Consider the following 18,592-nt stretch of genomic DNA (forward strand, 5'->3'; position numbering starts at 1 on the left):
TCTACAAAGAATTCTGATTGATTTTGAATTCTCCTCAGATTTTGTCAACCTATTAATGAAAATTTATAGTGGAGCACAAGCTTATGTGAAAATCGGATCATGTCTGTCCTCACCACTAGAAATTCTCAAGGGAACTAGGCAAAGTTGTCCTTTGTCACCATTATTGTTTGCTCTTTCAATGGAACCTTTTGCTACATATATCAGAAACAATCAAAATACAAAAGGCTTTCAAGTTAATGACTATTTTCCTAAGATACAATAATTTGCTGATGATATGTTGTTAACGTTGGGTGATATTGATGGTTCTTTGCATGATGTTATAAATACCTTAAGCAAGTTTGAAAGAATTTCAGAGCTTAAATTTAATCATAATAAATCCAAAACATTACTAATTAACAAAAAGATCAACAAAAGCCTAAGAGAGAATAGCCTGTTTAATTGGGAGAATGATGTATTAGAATATTTGGGTGTCAGTTTAAAGAGTACATCTAAAGAGTCTGTTAAACTAAACTACAATAATTTAATAACCACCATTAGTGAACTAATCAAAAGGTGGAATAAAATGTTCTTCACAATGGAGGATAGGCTCTCTTTAATTAATTAATTAATTAAAATGATAGCTAATAGGATAATTAATTTGTTAATTAAAATGATAATTTTACCTAAAATGTTGTTTTATATACAGTCATTGATACTACCCCCTCCCAAAAACTTATTTAAAAACATTTGATTCCATGCTACTTAAATTTTTATGGTTCCCCTTAAAACCTAGGATTGCTTGGAACTACCAAGTTTTCTGATAGTCAAAAGCTAATTGTAACTATGATATAAAATATTGATAAGAACTTAAAAAATAAATGCAAAACTTAAATGCCCAATGCTTTCTATCAGACTGAAAAAAATAGTAATATTAATTAATTTAAATATATTTCATTTATAATTTGTGTATACCATTATACTTTCTCCACACCAAAGAACCACTGAGTTAGTTAACTGTATATCTTTATTGTAATAATGAAAACATGGTATCCCTTCAAATATGTCACTTTTCAGTGTAATAAAGAGAGAGATGGAGCTCAGAAAGAAACTCAAATAATTCAAGACTGGCTAGCAGTTTTGATGGTGCAAAATGCAAGGGCAGGATGATTGTTTTTGTTATCTTACTAATTGTGGGTTGAGAGATGTTGGTTTCAACTTATAGCTGGGTACCTCTTGAAGCCAATACATGAGCATATCCTGTTTGCAAACAGACTATTATGAGTCATAGCCTGGGCATATATGGATGCATCAAATTCACAGTCTGTCCCAGTTAGGAATTTTCCTCCCCATGCCTCAGAAAACAAATCCCCACCCTTAGACCAGTTATACAGTGATCACCTACTAGCTATCATTCTTTATGTAAGGACATTGATTTCATATATGGAAATACTGTAAGGACATGCTTTCCCTGGATAGAAGGTTTATCACACAATCTCACCGGTCTCTACAGAGATTGTAAAGGATATTTTCATGAGGCATGGCTTATATCAGCAACAGGGAGCTATAGTAGCAAAACATAAAAAAAATGCTGTGCACCTTACAGGCTGTACATCCCCTCTGCTAGTCTCCATAACAAAAAAAATTGCACCATGACTGCTTCTTGTACTAGCCTATTAAATCAAAGTCAGTGTCAACAACAATGATCTCTGCTGCTGATATAAGTGGATCATTAACCTAATCAGACCTTCCTACAGGTTAGATATCTAACATTACTGGCTTTCCCAAATGGAACAAATTTCTGGTCCAAATACGTATGGAATCCAAATATGTAATACAGAGCCGAACTAAAATAGCATTCTGAAAATAACTAAATAAGCAAATAAACAAACAAAATGAAGGAAAAACAGAGGTTGTCACTGCTTAGGTAAAATGATTTAGGTCATATCTGTCTTATTTAAGTAGTCACTCAGTGTTGAACACCTCTTACATCATCTGTTCTTTGTAAGAATGACGTTCCCCCTTGAAGTGTTGCATAATTTAGTGTAAAACTATAATTGTGGTCACTGTTATTCTACATATTAGTTAATTTACTTTTACTAACACAGGAGATATTTCTTGTATATTTTCCACAATATTACTTCATATTGTATTGCATCTGTACTGATATCACAAGTAATAGTTTGAGTTTTATGTTCTGTACATACATTGTTTCAGTGTTTCAGCATGTCATCTATCCATCTGGTTAACAAATAATAGATATATGAATTTGTCTCTTTGATGTTAAGGAGCCAGATAGCTGTAACAGGGAGAATATTCTTCCCTGTCACTCTTTCAGCCTGAGTTCAGTTAACGCGCTACCAGAAGGTCATTGGGTGAGTAGCTCTTCCCATCATGGTAGAAAGTGCCAACATGTTCCTGTTTGGTAAAGTCTGGGGGTGTCTCTAACCTAGGCAAAACCATGTGATATCAGCACATAATCCATAGTGGAGAGTTGGTGTAACAAAGTTCGTGCCACTGAAACTCACCTGCATCACTAGCGGTTACATTTAGACACTGAAACAATCTCTATAACAGCAGAATGATACAGTATTACAATAACCTTATCCCTGATCTTTGGAAGAATGTGGCCTGTTGTAACTTAAGTGCTGTGGCATTTTACAAAGAGTAAACTTTTTAAAGGAAAACACCAGCATTAAATAAAATAATCATGGCTACAACCAAGAGACATGTTCCAGCAGAACAGCAGCATATGTCAGGAAATATAGTGCTCCACAAGTAACAGAGGGAAAACAAGTCAGTTATTTCTTATATAGTTATATTTACTAAATTACATTTGTATTACATTTGTTTTTCAGAAATGTGCCATTTTACTGATATAAACAACATCATTATAAATGAGAGCTTTTTAAATACCACCACCAACTGGACTGTTGTGTGCAGTGTGGGGTTTGAACCCCTTGTGACATATATTTACTGTAAAAGAAATGACAGTGGCAGAGCAGAATGGAGTACTAAGGATGCATGTGGTGGTGAGTTTTTGTTTCCTTCATTTACTGAATAAAGTTGTACCTACACTCATTTTAAAGAAGTTCTGTGTATTACTGGATCTCAGAAATGTTTGGTCAGACTACTAGCATGGCACTGATAACTTAATCTAATGAAGTTTATGGCTGTCTGTCTTCACAATGCAGGAGACTACAAGCTATATGGCAGATGCCTTCCTAATGGAGGTTTTACTGTAAAATAATAATTTAATAAAAATAAAAATAAATGATTGTAAAAGAACACATCTCTTGGAAGACTATTGGATCATATCCTCCTGATTACTGGACAAGAAGTAAGGTGTTTATTAAAAGCAGTGTATGATATTTCTATCTCCCATTCTCTGTTGCTGAATCTATATGATACATCAATATAATTTTCCATTATGTATGAGTAACAACTGTATTTCTACTAAAAACATCTCAGGTTCTACTTTATAGTAGATCTCTACCCAACATTAAATGTTTCTTATTAACAGATGGCTTTAAATAAGTAAGTTGAAGTAAATCATAACCACCTCAGATGATCAGGCTTTAGACCTGAATGCATCAAAAAGTTCCACTTCTACTTATCCTGAATTTTGCTTCTTGTTCACTATATACAATTTAAGTTACTTTTTGAAATCATTAAGTGTTGAGGTCAAAATATTTCTAGTGGTAGTTTATCTGAAAGCCTAGGAAGATGATGAGTGATACAATTCTCTCACTTTTCATTATTTTTTCCTGTAAGCAATTGCTAATATTTCTTTTAAAGGAGAACTGCACCCACAAGACTCAAAAAAAAAACATTTATTTCATCGTGGTTTGGGGCTTTCTATATTTAAACACCACTCTGGGACTATTTACAGGTTTTTAAATATTTTTATACATAATTTCTGAGTCAGACCATATGGGGTCTAACATCTTGAAGTGATCCTGATTGTTTAGTCTGACTCTAGGTATACCACAATGCAATGCTTGTCTGTAAAAAATTACATCACCCAGGACTGTTTCTTCCTAAAGCTGCTGTTACTGCATTTATTTTACATGCATACACTGCTAGCTTTCAGTCAGTTTTAAGAAACATTTCATGCCATTAAATGACTACTTAAAAACACAAACAGTGCAAATGCCACAGAACAGTTTATTTATTATTTATTTATTTACATTTGTTTACTGCAAAAGTCCGACTGGACACAGGTCCATTTTCAGCGGAGGCCCGGGGAGAAAAGCTCCACAATACAATAGAATGCAGTACATGAGAGAACTAAATACAGAACATACAGTTGATTTTAATTCATAATAGGTTACAAGTTAACAGTTTTAGTTAGACAGTACAGTAGACAGTCATTGAGGTACATAGTAAAAACATTGAGGTACATAGTCAAAAACTTAAAAAAATAAATTTTTTTTTTTTTTTGTTAACCAGTATCTGGGTTTATAAGCTTTTTAGGGCAAATCTGTTTATACTTATCTGAACTTGTGACACAATTAGATTTAACCTGGAGTATAACATGAGCATAGCCAGTTAGTTAAGTAGTGGGTTTTAAGGAGTTTTTTGAAATGATTGAAGGAGGTGCTAAAAGTTATATGGATTGGTAGTGTGTTCCAGATTTTGGCAATGGTGCTGGCAAAGAGTGATTTACCAGCATTGTTTTTATGTTGGATGACAGTTGTTAGGTTGTGGCTGTTAGATCGTAGGACTCTAGTGGGAATGTGGGGCTGTATTAAATGCTGAAGTGCTGGGGTTAACTCTGGGAGGTAGTAGAGCTTGTGAGCTATCAAGAGTTGATTGAGTATGAGTATCTGAGGCAACTCAAGCCAGTTAAGCTGTTTTAGGGATAGACAGTGGTGGGTCCTGTAAGAAGCATCAAACGCAAACTTGGCAATCTTATTATAGCAAGATTCCATTTTATTTAGTTCAGTTTGGCGTAGATTAATCAAGATGGGAGAGGCGTAGAGGAGGGTGGATAGGAGATGAGTCCTAGTGATGGTGACTTTGGTATGTTTAATCATAAACTGTTTGTTCCTGTAGAGGAGGCTTAGCTTTTTATTAACTTTCTTGATGGTTTGTGCTATATGGATGCCGAATTTCAGGTTACTGTCTATCTCTATGCCTAGCAGTTTAGCGTGTGTGGTTGGAATAATTTGAATGCTTTCCTTGGAGTTGATGATGAAGTTGTTGCTCAGGGGAGGAGATCTACCAGGACCAAAGATAATTAGTTTGTTTTTTTGGGGTTAAGAAGAAGTTTGATGTTAGTGAACTAGGTTTCGGCTAGGGTGAAGGTGTTTTGGGTTAGAGTTTGTAGTTCACTTAGGGTGGGAGCGGCACATATTAGGGTGGTGTTGTAAGCAAGTTATACTACTGAGGCAGTTGGTAAGGATTAAGATATCTGGTTAGTAAATAGGGAAAACAACAGAGGGCTGAGGATAGACCCTTGAGGGACTCCTATAGTTGCTGGTAGCAGGGGGGGAGAATTGGTCTTGCCATAGGACAGCTTGCTGTTGATCTGACAGCTAGCTGTTAAACCATGATACAGAGGAGGGACTTATATTTAGGGTAGATAGAGTTGCAAGAAGCATGTTGTGGTTTACCATCTCAAAGGCTTTTGATAAGTCTAAGAATATGGAAGAAGTAACTAGACCCTTGTTTCTGTGGTGTTTAACTATGTTGTTAAATGATAATAATGCTGTTGTGGTGCTGTGGAAAGGTCTAAAGCCATGCTGGGATATGGACAGCAGGTTGTTATTCTGGAGGTATTGCATAAGTTGAGTATGAACTACTCTTTCTAATATTTTGGATGACGGTGGTAAGATGGCTATAGGGTGATAGTTGGTCAGTTCTAAGAAGTTACCTCCTTTGTGTAGTGGGATGATATGGGAGGTTTTCCAAGAGGCTGGTAGTTTGCATTCTGACAGAGATCTATTAATGAGAATGGAGACTGGATAGGCTATAGCTTCAGCTGATAGTTGAAGGAAGTCTGCTGGTAGCTTATCAGCTGCTAGAGTGGTTGATTTAAGTTTCTTAAGGAGTTTAGAAATTGCCTTGGTGGACACTGGGTGAAGTTGAAAACTGGGGGTATTGTTTTGTGTATTGGGGCGGGTTGTAGTAGTTATTGGTGTGGGGTGGGTAGTATTATTATTTTGGGCAATGGCAAAGGTCTGGACTGTTTTAGTGAAGAATTTATTAAATTGTGTGGGTATGTTTTCATGATTATTTGGTAGCACAGGGGTTGATGTAGTGGACTTTCCTGGGTGCAGTATACAATTTATTGTGTTCCAGAATTTTTTGGGATTATGAGCATATTTTTCTTGTAGGTTTTGATAGTAGTTAAATTTGTCTAGTTTGATATGTTTTTTAGCTTTGTTCCGGAGCTGTAGGTAATTTTGTCTTAAGGTAGTGGTTTTGTTTTTTTATATTGAGACCAGGTGTCATCCCTTTCTTTCATTATAGTTTTAGTGGGATTTGTTAGCCATGAGGCATAATTAGTTTTTATTCTCATGGTTCGGGAGAGTGCACATTGGTCCAGGATTTTTAGGAAGGTTATGTTGAAGTATTCAACTGCTTTGTCTAGAGATAATTGCTTTAGGGGAGTCCAGTTGCAGTTTTTTAGTGTACTGATAAAGTCAGTAGGTATGAAGGTGTTTTTGTTACAAACTACTTTGAGGATAGGTTGGCTGATGATTTGGGATTTGCTCCTAATTAGGTAGGTAGGATGATGGTCTCTTAGGGTATCTGGAAGACAGCCAGATTGTTGTGTAAGATTGGGGTCAGACACCATGATCCAGTCCAAAATGGACTGGTGATTGGATGTTTTGTCAATTCTAGTGGGGGTGGTTATAGTTTGGATAAACCTATGGAGGTTTATAAAGGCAGTGGGATTATGGCTGGAGCAGTTGAGCCAGTCAATATTAAAGTCCCCTAATAGTATGGTTTCATGTGGAATGGAGTTGGACATCCAATTAAGCAGGTTTTCCATTTGAGTGATATTATTGCCTGGTGGGATGTAGCCATCTGCAATAACTATGTGTTTATTGGAGTTTATTTTTAATCTGGCAAGGATTAGTTCCACATCTTTGACATCTTGGGTGTTGTAATCTAGTTGTTCTATGGTGAGGTGGTTTTGGAGTATTATTGCAACACCACCTCCCTTTTTCTCTACTCTGTCTTTGCAGATAATATTGTAGCTAGGCGTGGTAATCTCATTGTCATGATGTTTTGGTTTGAGCCATGTTTCAGTTAACACAACAATATCTGGTTTGATTAGTGCCAATAGGGCATGTAGGTCCTGGCTTTTCTTAAGTATGCTTCTAGCATTAATGTTTAGGAAGCAGAAGATGAGGATGGTCTGTGGTACAGGGGATTTAGCTGATTTGAATTAGGGTTGACAAGTGCTTTGGGTCCTGGATTGGGGTAGACATCTCCACTGCAAGTGAGTTTTTGGAGTAGGTGTAGATAGAGTTTGGTAAATTTGTGAATTATTTTAGTTTGTTTTTGTGAAGAGAGAGGGTTAGTTTTTATGGTTGGTTTGTTGCATGAGTAAGGGAAAGGTTGGGGTGTGGTAAGGTCAGATGGTGATATAGGGAAGTTTTTTAGTTTAATAAGATTAGCTGTGGATTCTGTTTGCCATGGGGATGGGGTATGATTATCAAGTTGCGTGTGATAGGAGGACAGATTGGAAAGAAGGAGTAGGTTGAAGACTATTAGTGTGTAGATGGATGCTTTTAGTAGTTGGGTTGGATGTGTGCAGTACATGTTAATTAGTTTAAGAAAAGGTGGAATATATACAAGCTTGATATTTGTAGGTGTGTCTGATTGGAGTTGTAATAGGAGAAGGGGAGGTGGGAGGGATTTTCTGATAGAGGCAGGACATGAGGTGCAGTGTTGGGGAGGAACTTGAAGAGGAAGAGGTGACAAGTGGTTAGGTATAAAAGAAATGATATGGGGGGTTGGTGGGAATGAGGGTGGGAGGGGAGTGAAGTGAGCCCGAGCGTAGTAAGGGCAAACAGAGCGGGTTGACACCCACAGTGAGTGACTACAAGAAGTGACAAGATTCCCTAAGAAAACAATCAGTGAGTCAGGATACAGAAAGGCGGAAGAGTATGGATTTAAGGCAGAGGGATAAAATCTGAGGTATAAGAAGGTATAATAGCACAACAGGATAGGGTAGAGAAGGAGAGCAGGCTAGGGAAAGAATAACCAGTGGTGGGAAGTACAGAAAGTAGATAAACTGGACATTATTAAAGGGTAAAGAACATAGATGGAAGGCAGGAGTGAGGAAGGGCACAGTATCCAGACAAAGCAATAAAAAAGTCTACAAAAGCAATCAGAGACCTGGGAACAGGGGGATAGGTAAGTAAAATATGAGTGAGTCCTACAGTCAAAAGGAACAGGCAGAAATTAGGAGAAATACAAAAGTCAAAAGAAGCAGGCAGAAATCAGGAGAATTTAGACTAGGGAGATACTCTACTAGATAGACATTTAACAAGGAAGGAGTGTAACTAACAAAATGGGGAGGGGGGAGTTAAAATAAGTTTACAAGCAGCCAAATTAAACACAATGGTAGGGGAGGAGAGACAAAAGGTAAGAATAAGTTGGAAGTCATGGGGGAGACAGCTGCCAGTACCGATGCAGAGCTCAACCAATGGCACTACAAATACTCGTTTGCTTAACAAAGCAATAGCTAGGATTACAGGACAAAATCCCATGGTGTATAGCTGAAAATAGCAGTTGTAAGCACCTGGATAGAAGCAGAGAGGCTGTGGAGGTGATCAACTAGCAGCCAAGTTTTCTGAAGCTTCCAAGTTTTGGAGTGTCCGCACTCTCAAGTATGGGGAAGGGAACAAACCGAACCCGCTATGCAGTTGCAATGTACAAACACTGGATAGAAGCAGAGAGGCTGTGGAGGTGATTAACTAGCAGTCAAGTTTTCTGAAGTTTCCAAGTTTTGGAGTGTCCATGCTCTCAAGTATGGGGAAAGAATTTCAAAGTACTTTTTACTGCTGCTTCTTTTTAGAATGGCTAAATTGCAGTCTTTTGTGAAGCCTGAATTGTACAATTTTGACTCATCTTCCATCCCCCTTCACACCTAACTTCTCTAACTGTGAAAATGCTAAGGGTAATTTGAGCTGTTACCTGCTGTGATTAACAGTTCACAGCAGGAGATTTGACTCATGTTTCCTTGTTCTAACCTTTACTTTATGTATGTGTAGGGGAAGGACCAGGGAGCTGTGACATCACAGCATGAGTGGGTTTTTAGGACGGTCATGGTGATGTCAGTTTGGGGTGGGAACTGTCCAGAAAACTATCTGTATCCTTTGGCCTTGATGACATCAAAGACTTGGTGACTGCAGCAAGCTTTTCCAGGGCAGGATAAACGTTTTTTTTTTTAAGTGAAACCACCACAGTACAGTAAGGTACTGTTCTATTAGAGAAAAACAGTCAATTTAAAATCCTGTACTGTTGTTTATTCATAGCAGGGACTGTAAATAGGAAGATAGAATACACAAATAGAATAGGTAGAAATCAAATTTGCCCTGCTGTTAACATTTTGTTTGCTACTGAATCAATTCACTTGTGTAACCTCTCACATTAAACAAGAGTTTTATGATCCTCATCTCTTGTGACAATTTATTGTCATCAGCTTCCAATTTAGAAATCCTGTTGGCCTGTTCTATTATAACATTTCTTGCAGGTTAATGGGAGGTTACTAGGCTAGTGGCCATAGAGCCTTTATAAGCCTAGGCACGTTAATCTTGTGTTGCCCCAATTGCCCTTGGTTAGATGGATGTACTTTACAGATCAGCATTAACTACCCTTGTCCATGAGGGACTTGGGTGCCACTCTCAAGGTGAATTTGTGGTCACCTGTTCATTTGTCCAGGTTGTGCTTGAATAGGGTCATTGAGGAGCTCTGCTTCACATGAATTGGAAGTTTATTCCAGCGCACAGTCAATCTCTGTGAGACATTGCATCTGCTCTGGAATAAACTTCTCAAAAACTAGGGATGACACTTGTGGAATACAGCTATGTGCTAATAAAGATGTACTTCCTAAAACGTTGATTCAGGCATAACCATGTTTCTTATATTCTAATCAAAATGTCCAAAAAACATACTTGTGCTTTACAGTATGCAGTTGTGAAAACAAAGACATCTGGTGTATTATTAGTTTAAATGAAAAAATTCTTCCAATTTCTCCAAGCTTTCAGAGCAAATAAAAAAATATATCAATGAAGTAGTTGTAATATTCTAATCAAACTACATCCAAGAATTGAAAGCTTAATATCTTTCAAATCTACTTAGTAGCGTATTTGCATAGTCTAGACCTAAGGCTCCCCCCATGGCTATCTCTTCTAAATGATGGTAATAGCTCTAGTCACAATTTAAAAAAGGCATTTTTAATTCTTTCTTACAGATAGCAAAACACATATACTTTACTACCTAATATTTTTTAGTGTTAGCAAATCATATCTGAACATGTCAAGACCTAAATTGGATTTAATAACTTTGTATGATCTTTAGGGTCAGTGGTTAGCTAAACACAGCTTTATTTCTTTTAATTTCTCCCAAATGTGCCATGAGTCACCAAAATGCCATTGAAGACTGTAATATTTTATTTGTAACTTGGTCAACATACATTGCTAGCGTTGCAGTTTCTGAATGCCTTACAGACACAACTGGTTAAAACAGATGATTTGTTGTACTTTTGTGTGTCAGTTGTACCCTAGTGCAACAGTGACCTCTTGTTTGAATAACACCACCAGTATAAACAGTGCACTTAAACTGACACTAATAAATTATCAATGCACATTTTAATTCAGTTTTTCAAAGCTTATTAGTTGGTAGTTTATTTTATATTAGAGGGGTTGTCCAATGTTTATTGTAGATAGTGCTTTTCAGTTTATAAGTAATACTAATTTGCTGTTCTTTCAAAGTCTGTTTAAGGTTTTGTATAACAAAAGTGCTGAATAAAAGATTGGTGAACTTTTATCGCATGGCTCTTTGGATTGGTGTCTTTTCACATATTTTGACTTGTACTTGATATTGTCATTTGGCCCAAATGGTAGTACTGGAGTTAAAAATGAAGTCTAACAAATATTAAGCAAAACTGCATCCTAAAAAAATCCTAACTAAGGTTTCCCCAAAATGTTAATACCAACAGAGTTGTTTTGGACCACCGATTATATATTCTCCTCTATGGATACATATTTTCAAATTTGGATAATTCTTTGTACATTAGTACCATATTTTGCACTTCAAAGGAGTGCTTGACACAACTGATCACAAGCATCTAAATGTACATGTTTTAATACAGGGTTCCCTTCTAACTGAATTGCTGAGTTTGAAACTGATTTTACTGATTCCTATTGTGTCTATGTTATTTTTTTTTAGCTCTGCTCAATCTATTTTATCTGCTTTATAGCCATGATTTTACAGTACTGCATATTTATCCAATGTTAGCCTATTTTTCCTACTCAGTTTTCTAATCATAACCCATCATCTATGCTGATGACCTACTGATTCTAAGAATCTCAGATAGATTGTAATGAAGAACCTCCTCACTGACTCTGTATTATAAGTATGAAACTCACACTCATCTATCAAAAGAATTATGGAAAAAAGTTTGAATGGCAAATAAAAATATCAAATGCCAACCCATGTTAAAATGCCACTGAAGAATGTCTGTAGGTATCTTCAACTTCCTACAACTCTGATATAAAGTTGTTTTCCTTAACTTCTTGCTTGTTACATATAACTCTGAGATTGCTGTACTTTGGAGTAAAGCAAGTATTGCAAAGTAGCCCAGTTTCATACGTATTACACATTCACAGCTTTCTGCATTTCATTTCACTGTCCGAGGATGTCAAGTGTGATCTTCTGACTTCATCAGGAAATTGACATCAGTACAACAAGCTATTACATAAACCTGGACTTGGTTCAAAAATTAAAAGTTGCTTATTAATAATAATCAAAAGTCAAAACTTAATAACCTTTTACACTACTCAGAGACTTACCTTAGCCTCAACCTTACAATTTTCAGTCACTTATTTTATTTTAATTACAAGCATGTTCACAGATACCTTGCATCCTCACTGAGAGCACCCTTCCTTTCAATAAACATGTAAATAGCACCACAGATAACATTCTTAATGTATTATTTATACTTAAACTAAATTCTACAAAATCCACTATTAAAAAAAAACCTCATGACGAAACATGAATATGTTTTCTCCTTCTCACTCATGTAAACTCCAGTTTCATCTCAAAAAAAAGCCAGACAGATCTAAATCAGCCCCACAGATTTATTAATTTATCTTTTTTCCAAAATACACCACTGTAGCCTTCTCACTACCAGACTAACATAGGCGATATTATTTTCTTTTTCTCATCTGTACTAGGTAAAACATTTTGCATCCCCCTTGCTGCCTTTTTTCCCCAATGATCAGAATGTGTCAGCTATACATCATCTTCGATGTCTGTTTTAGATAGTTTGCAAAATAAGTTATGGTTAATTAGATCAAAGGCTTTTGTGAGCTCAATGAAAACAGCTCATGTCAGGTTAACTTTGTCCAAAATAGATTGGATGCCATCAGTGAGGGAGTACAGAACTGTGATGGTGCTACATCCAGACCAGAGTCTATGCTGCTTTCTTGAAAGAATATGGTATTGCAGTAAGCAAGCAAAGATATGGTTAGATATTTTTTCTAGCATTTTACCTACGGTGGGAAGTACTGACACAGGATGGTATTGTGAAGTAGTAATTGGACTGGATTGTCTTGGAATAGGAGTGACTATAACTTTTTCCATATCTGGGACATAATCTTATTAGTTAGGCAGAGGTTGTGTGAGTGAGTGAGTGAGTGAGTGAGTGAGTGAGTGAGTGAGTGAGTGAGTGAGTGAGTGAGTGAGTGAGTGAGTGAGTGAGTGAGTGAGTGGGAGATGGAGTATTGTTAGAAGTGAATGTGCCAAGGGGCTAGGTTAACTGAACCTGGGAGAGAGATTTGTTTGAACCTAGTCTATTTGTGTTTCTGTGTCTTTAGTTTTAATCTTTTGAAGTGGAATAACAGAATGTAAAAAGGGGGAGAGGGTGGCTGTGGGTGTGGTGGGTTTGTGTACTTGATGTGAGGCAGGTTGGTGAACTCATTGAAGAAGTCAGCACATTAGAGATTGCTAGGGGTAATGCCAGAGGGGTTCAAGGAAATGGATTCATGGTGAGATGTTCGACTAGTCAGCTGACTGAACTCTCCCAGAAGTATTTAGGTTTGGCTAATGGTGAGAATTGTTTATTATGGTAGTGGCTGTGTTTTTGTTTCTGTATGGATTGCTTGGCTAATGTATGGAGAGGTATATTTGGCTTAGGATTCAGTTGAGGGGGTCACATTTCTAATCATTCCATGTTTAACACATATTTGGTGGAGGTGTTTGACTTTGTTAGATGTCCAGACATGTTTATGAGGTTGAAGTAGCCCTTGTACCAAGGGAAAAAATGTGTTTTGCAAGAGGAATATAGTATTTATGAGGGTGTTAGCTGCATCTAATCCTTCTAATGTTTGACAGTACATCTCAGCAGTCTGTGGCCTAGAAAGGAGAATGCATTAAATAACACTACATTTGCTTATCCATGTTTCTTAAGACCATGTCCTAATTAGCCTCTTCATATTTGCACTTTCTCACACACAACTTCTCCATTATCAGTTCATCCTCATATTCTGGCACTGTTTCATTTGACTCCTTACTTTAAGACTTTGGCCTGTAAATTCTGTTAGTGTACAAACACTGTAGTATAATTATTTTTAAACTGTTCACAATATCAAACATGTTCTCCAACTGTTTTCTATTAAATCCAGAACTAATTTGTTTTTCAATATTGTAAATCTGTCTAATGACAAATACTAAATTACAATCACTAAAAAATGTTCTTTCTGTAATGAATGTGGTTGTACATATAATAACCTTTGTTTAAAAGACTGAAAAGTATATTGTACATTTTGAAAACTGCATTATTTATATTTGCAGGGGACATGTCTAGAAAGTCAATGGACCGTGCCATGATTTTCAGTCACTTATGTTCTAAGTAGGAAACTTTTAGTCAGTCCATGTAATATGTGAGGGGAAAACAATCTATCTTTTCTTACGTACTTTAGTGACTAAATTTATACAATGTTCTTTTTTCTTAGAAATGTGCAACTTTACACATATAAAGAACATCAATACAAGTGAAACTTTTCTAAATACCAGCATGAATTGGACTGTTGTGTGTAATTCAGGGTATGAACCCCTTGTGACACATATTCATTGTATAAGAAATGAATTTGGCAGAGCAGACTGGAACACTTCCATTCCATGTGCAGGTAAGCTCTTTTTCCATTTACTGATCGAAGTAAGATATCTACATTTGGTTATATTCTTGCTATATAAGTTAAGGATTTCAGATACTTTGTTCTCAATGTGGTACACCACGTAGCTATGTTTCAATTTCAGTGTTCATGATTGTTGGCCTTCACTCTGCAAGAGATTATAAACATTGTAATTTTGGCTTATATAGTTAAGTTTTCAGTATAACAGACCCAAATGGAATGAGCACTTGTAAAATGTTTACTTCTTTGTTAACCCCTTGCCCATTACAATGGCAATGGAACATACCTTTTACCTGGGATGTGTAATATTTGCTATGTCATCTTTTTCACCTTTGATTATACATGGTATGACAAAGTAATGATCACCTACTATAGAAGTAGCAACAAAGCTTCTACCGAAAATATCCCTGATTGTGCATTCTCGATGGCCGATAATTAAAAATTATTTTGTTTTATTCTGAAAACTGCTTTGAATGAAGAAGCTGAATGAAAATAATGTAGACAGTATGGTCATTTCCAGTAGCAGTACATATAAATATATATATATATATATATATATATATATATATATATATAGGATCATAGGAAGTTACTAGGCTAATGGCCCTAGAGCCCTTACAAGCCAAGCCAAGTTCTACCCTTATTTCCATGATTAGTACCTAAAACCTGTGTCCAAGAGGGATACAGGTAGAATCCCTGGGGTGTATTTGCAGTTACCCATCCAATCGTCCAGACTGTGTTTGAAGAGGGTCAATGAGGTGCTCTGTTTGACACAAAGTAGAAGTCTGTTCCAAAGGTGTGGTAACCTCTGGGAGACAAATCTGTCCCTCCAGCAGGTTCTATTAATGTCACATAACAGGTTAAGGTCTTTAGAGCGAGTAACCCATTTACCATTTGACTTGCGGGTATGCAGCATTTCCAATAAAGCAGGGTCAGAGATTGTCTTATATGCAAGGCAGAGATCACCTGTGAGTAGTTTGTATGAACCAGAATAATGTGAAAGCAATTTCAGATGATCCACATAGGACAGATGCTGAAGACCTTGAACTTTCCTTGAGAGGAACCTTTGTGGTTTCTCCAATTGCTCCAGGTACCTGGAATGGTAAAGACATAAGGGCCATTGTATTCAATTATTGGCCTGATGAGGGAAGAGTACAGGGGGGTTATAACTTCTTTATTCTGGAGGCAATGCCCTTCCTTATGAGATGAGTGATATAGAATGCACTTCTTACCACTGTGTTGACATGGTGATCAAAGGTAAGATTGCTGTCAACCTGTTTGCCCAGGTCCCTCACCATTTAGTGCATACTTAGGGTGTTGCTATTGATGTGGTAGTTAGCAGGAGCATTGCTCTTACTGAAAGAGATGATAATGGATTTATTTGCACTGAGTTTAAGGCCATGACTTTGGCACCAATCATTTGTTTGCGTAAGACCCTCTTACAGGATGTTGACATCATCTGGAGATTCTATGATAGCTCCCAGTTTCCAGTCATCAGCATATGTTGTCAGCCACAGACCTCTAGTCTTTGCTTGTACTTTGGAGAAATGGATTCCAAAAAGCAGAAGTCCCAGGACTGATCCCTGTGGAAAACCACTGGATACAGGTCTGCTGTTGGTGGTGGACTCCCCTATTTTGACTATATGTGTTCTATCAGTGAGACAGTTATCAACCCATCTAATGATATAAGGGTTGATACCTAGCTGGGTGAGTTTGTCAATGATGCCTGAATAGGGGATAGTGTCAAATGCCTTGGCTAAGTTTAGGTAGGCTGTATGCACAGATTTCCCCTCATCCAGAGCCTTGTTGACTGTCTCAGAGAAGTCCACCAGGTTTAACAGGCATAACCTCCCTTTGACAAATCCAAACAGAGTTGAGTCAAGTGACTGGAGATGATCTATATCTTTGTTGATAAGGTCCATGATGATTTGCTCCACAGCCTTGCAGATAAGGCTAGTCAGACTACTAGGTCTATAGTTTCCAGAGTCAGTGGAAGCACCACCTTTGTGCAAGGGAATAATTGTGGCCATTTTTCATTCAGCAGGGATGAAGCCGGTGCTTAGACTATGGTTGAAAAGAGTACCTAGTGGTGTTGCTAATTCTTTTTTGAGCCCATATCAGACACAGCCAAGGATGTTATTGCGTCCCATAGATGCTATGTTTTTGGCCTTAGAGAGGGCCTTTATGACCTGTTCTTTAGAGATACACAATAGGGGACAGGTGATAGGGATGTCATAGGGTACGTGTGGCAGGGCTAGGGGAGTGAAGTTTTAACAGAACCTGTCAGCCAACAGGTTAGCTTTGTCCACAGGCTCAGTATATGTGGTATCATTGACTTGCCAGTTCGGCACAGATCTGGGCCTTTCCTTTTAGGTTATGGATGTAACTAAAGAACACCTTATGGTTGTCCGTAGTTGAGGAAGCTAATTTAGATTCATAGTTTGCTTTGGAGGACTTCACAATAAGTCTTATTTGCTTGTTTAAGCTGAGGAGGGAGTGTTTCCAGAGTATAGCTTGCTCACTCTTACTCTTAGACAGCAATTTCTTCCTCTTGTTGTAAACCCTGTTAATGATAGTTGTCCACAAGGCAGGTTTGCTCTTCCATAAGGCGCCTGTTTTGGTCCAGTCAGGTACAGCCAAGTCAGTAGAGGTGCTTGTATAAAATACTGTTGCAGAACTCTACATAGTAGCCAATTCCATCTGAGGGGGGTGCATTGAAGCTATTTATACCATCCCGTAACAGGGTAAAATCTGCTTTGGAGATGTTTTTTTAGTTTAATTGTTGCTGGAGGGGGGGGTCAGGTGCAATAGTTGCTATGAATGAAACTGATTTGTTGTCATATCTCACCAGGGAAAACCTAACAGTGAGGATGCTACAGTGGTCTCCCATATTGCTAAGCACTGGTTTCAGGACGTTTGCACCCCTTGTGAGGGTGTCAACTAGCTGGTCCAGGGCATTGGAGTTAATGAAGTCAAAGTACCTTCAAGCAAGTGAGTTGGAGCATGAGTAATTTACCCAGTCAATGGATGGGTAGTTAAAGTCTGCTAAAACCATGGTGTTCGGATGTATCTTGATAGATTTAAGTAGATCCAAATAGGCAGAGTGGATGTCCTGATTCATGAAGTGGGTCATGTTGCTGGCAATGACATGAGTAGGTGTCCTACCAACAGTTAGTTGCACATGAAGTATCTGCAGAGAATCATAATGTTTAGCCAATCTGGAGGTGTATTTATCTTTAATGAATATTGATACACTGCCTCTATTAATTTTAGCACCTTCAGTTTGGGGTCTGAATGTGTGGAATGAGGTGTAACCCGGATTCTTAGATCTGAATTACATATACTTAAAGTGACCTCCATTCCACAACAGAAGTGACATTCTCTAAACTTGCATCTGCAGCTTGGAAATGTTTCATAAATTAATTAAAAAATAAGAGTCCCTATTTTACAAATTCTCTACATACTTGGAAAGTTATTCTGCTCATTGTGAAGTCATGCAATTGCATCATACTTTTCCTCCACCCACTTTGTCAAGTCCATATTCTAATCAATCACCTCACACTATGACCTATCCGTTTCAACATCAACATCAGTATTGTCTAAAATATCTAGGATCTATGCTTGGAAGTGTTTACATTTTTATATCTCAAGCAGAATCCCAAAATATTTTCCTCAGGTAGACAGCAAATTCTGCAGGTGTGATTGGGGAAGAAAGGTAATGAGGAATACATTTTTGGGGAGTGTAATGAGTTGGCAGACTTTAAAGATTCCCTGCAGACTGCTCTGTCAGACATATTGGGTGAGCAAATTGGTATAGCTAAGGATACTGTTTTTTGAACCATGATACAGAATTGGAATTACCCAGACATAGTAAGGTCTTGCTGTGTCCAATTATGGTGGCTGACAAAAAAGCAATTACTAGAAAATGGAAATCAGCAACTTTGCTAGAAGTAGTGAATATAGTAACAGAGATAAAACAACTGGAATTGGAACCTTTAGAAAAGGATAGAAGCAAATTACATAAGAAAAAATGTGATTGTGGCAACAATACATGTAGAGGTAGAATAAGGTTTAAAATAAGGCTGGATTTAAATGAGCTATATAACGTTTGACTGACAATTACTGGATAGATTATAGGTGATGTATAATGTTTGTAACTATAATTATGTCAACATGTCATTTATAAAAATATATGATTGAACTACGTAATACGTGAAAATTTTATAAAGATGTTT

The 18,592-nt window shown here is 37.2% G+C and overlaps 1 protein-coding gene across 1 annotated transcript in view; it reads left to right on the forward strand.

Moving 5' to 3' along the window:
- The window catches only part of LOC122814881, a 1,525,389-nt gene that overhangs the window by 421,568 nt on the left and 1,085,229 nt on the right, over window positions 1–18,592 (forward strand). The window contains exons 9-10 of the mRNA XM_044087155.1: window positions 2,835–3,008; window positions 14,178–14,351. Of these exons, the coding sequence (XP_043943090.1) occupies window positions 2,835–3,008; window positions 14,178–14,351 (348 nt within the window). The remainder of the gene's footprint in view (window positions 1–2,834; window positions 3,009–14,177; window positions 14,352–18,592) is intronic.

The sequence above is a fragment of the Protopterus annectens genome, chromosome 1.part1 (assembly GCF_019279795.1).
Source record: "Protopterus annectens isolate FY-2018-M chromosome 1.part1, PAN1.0, whole genome shotgun sequence".
Classification (NCBI taxonomy): Eukaryota; Metazoa; Chordata; order Ceratodontiformes; family Protopteridae; genus Protopterus; species Protopterus annectens.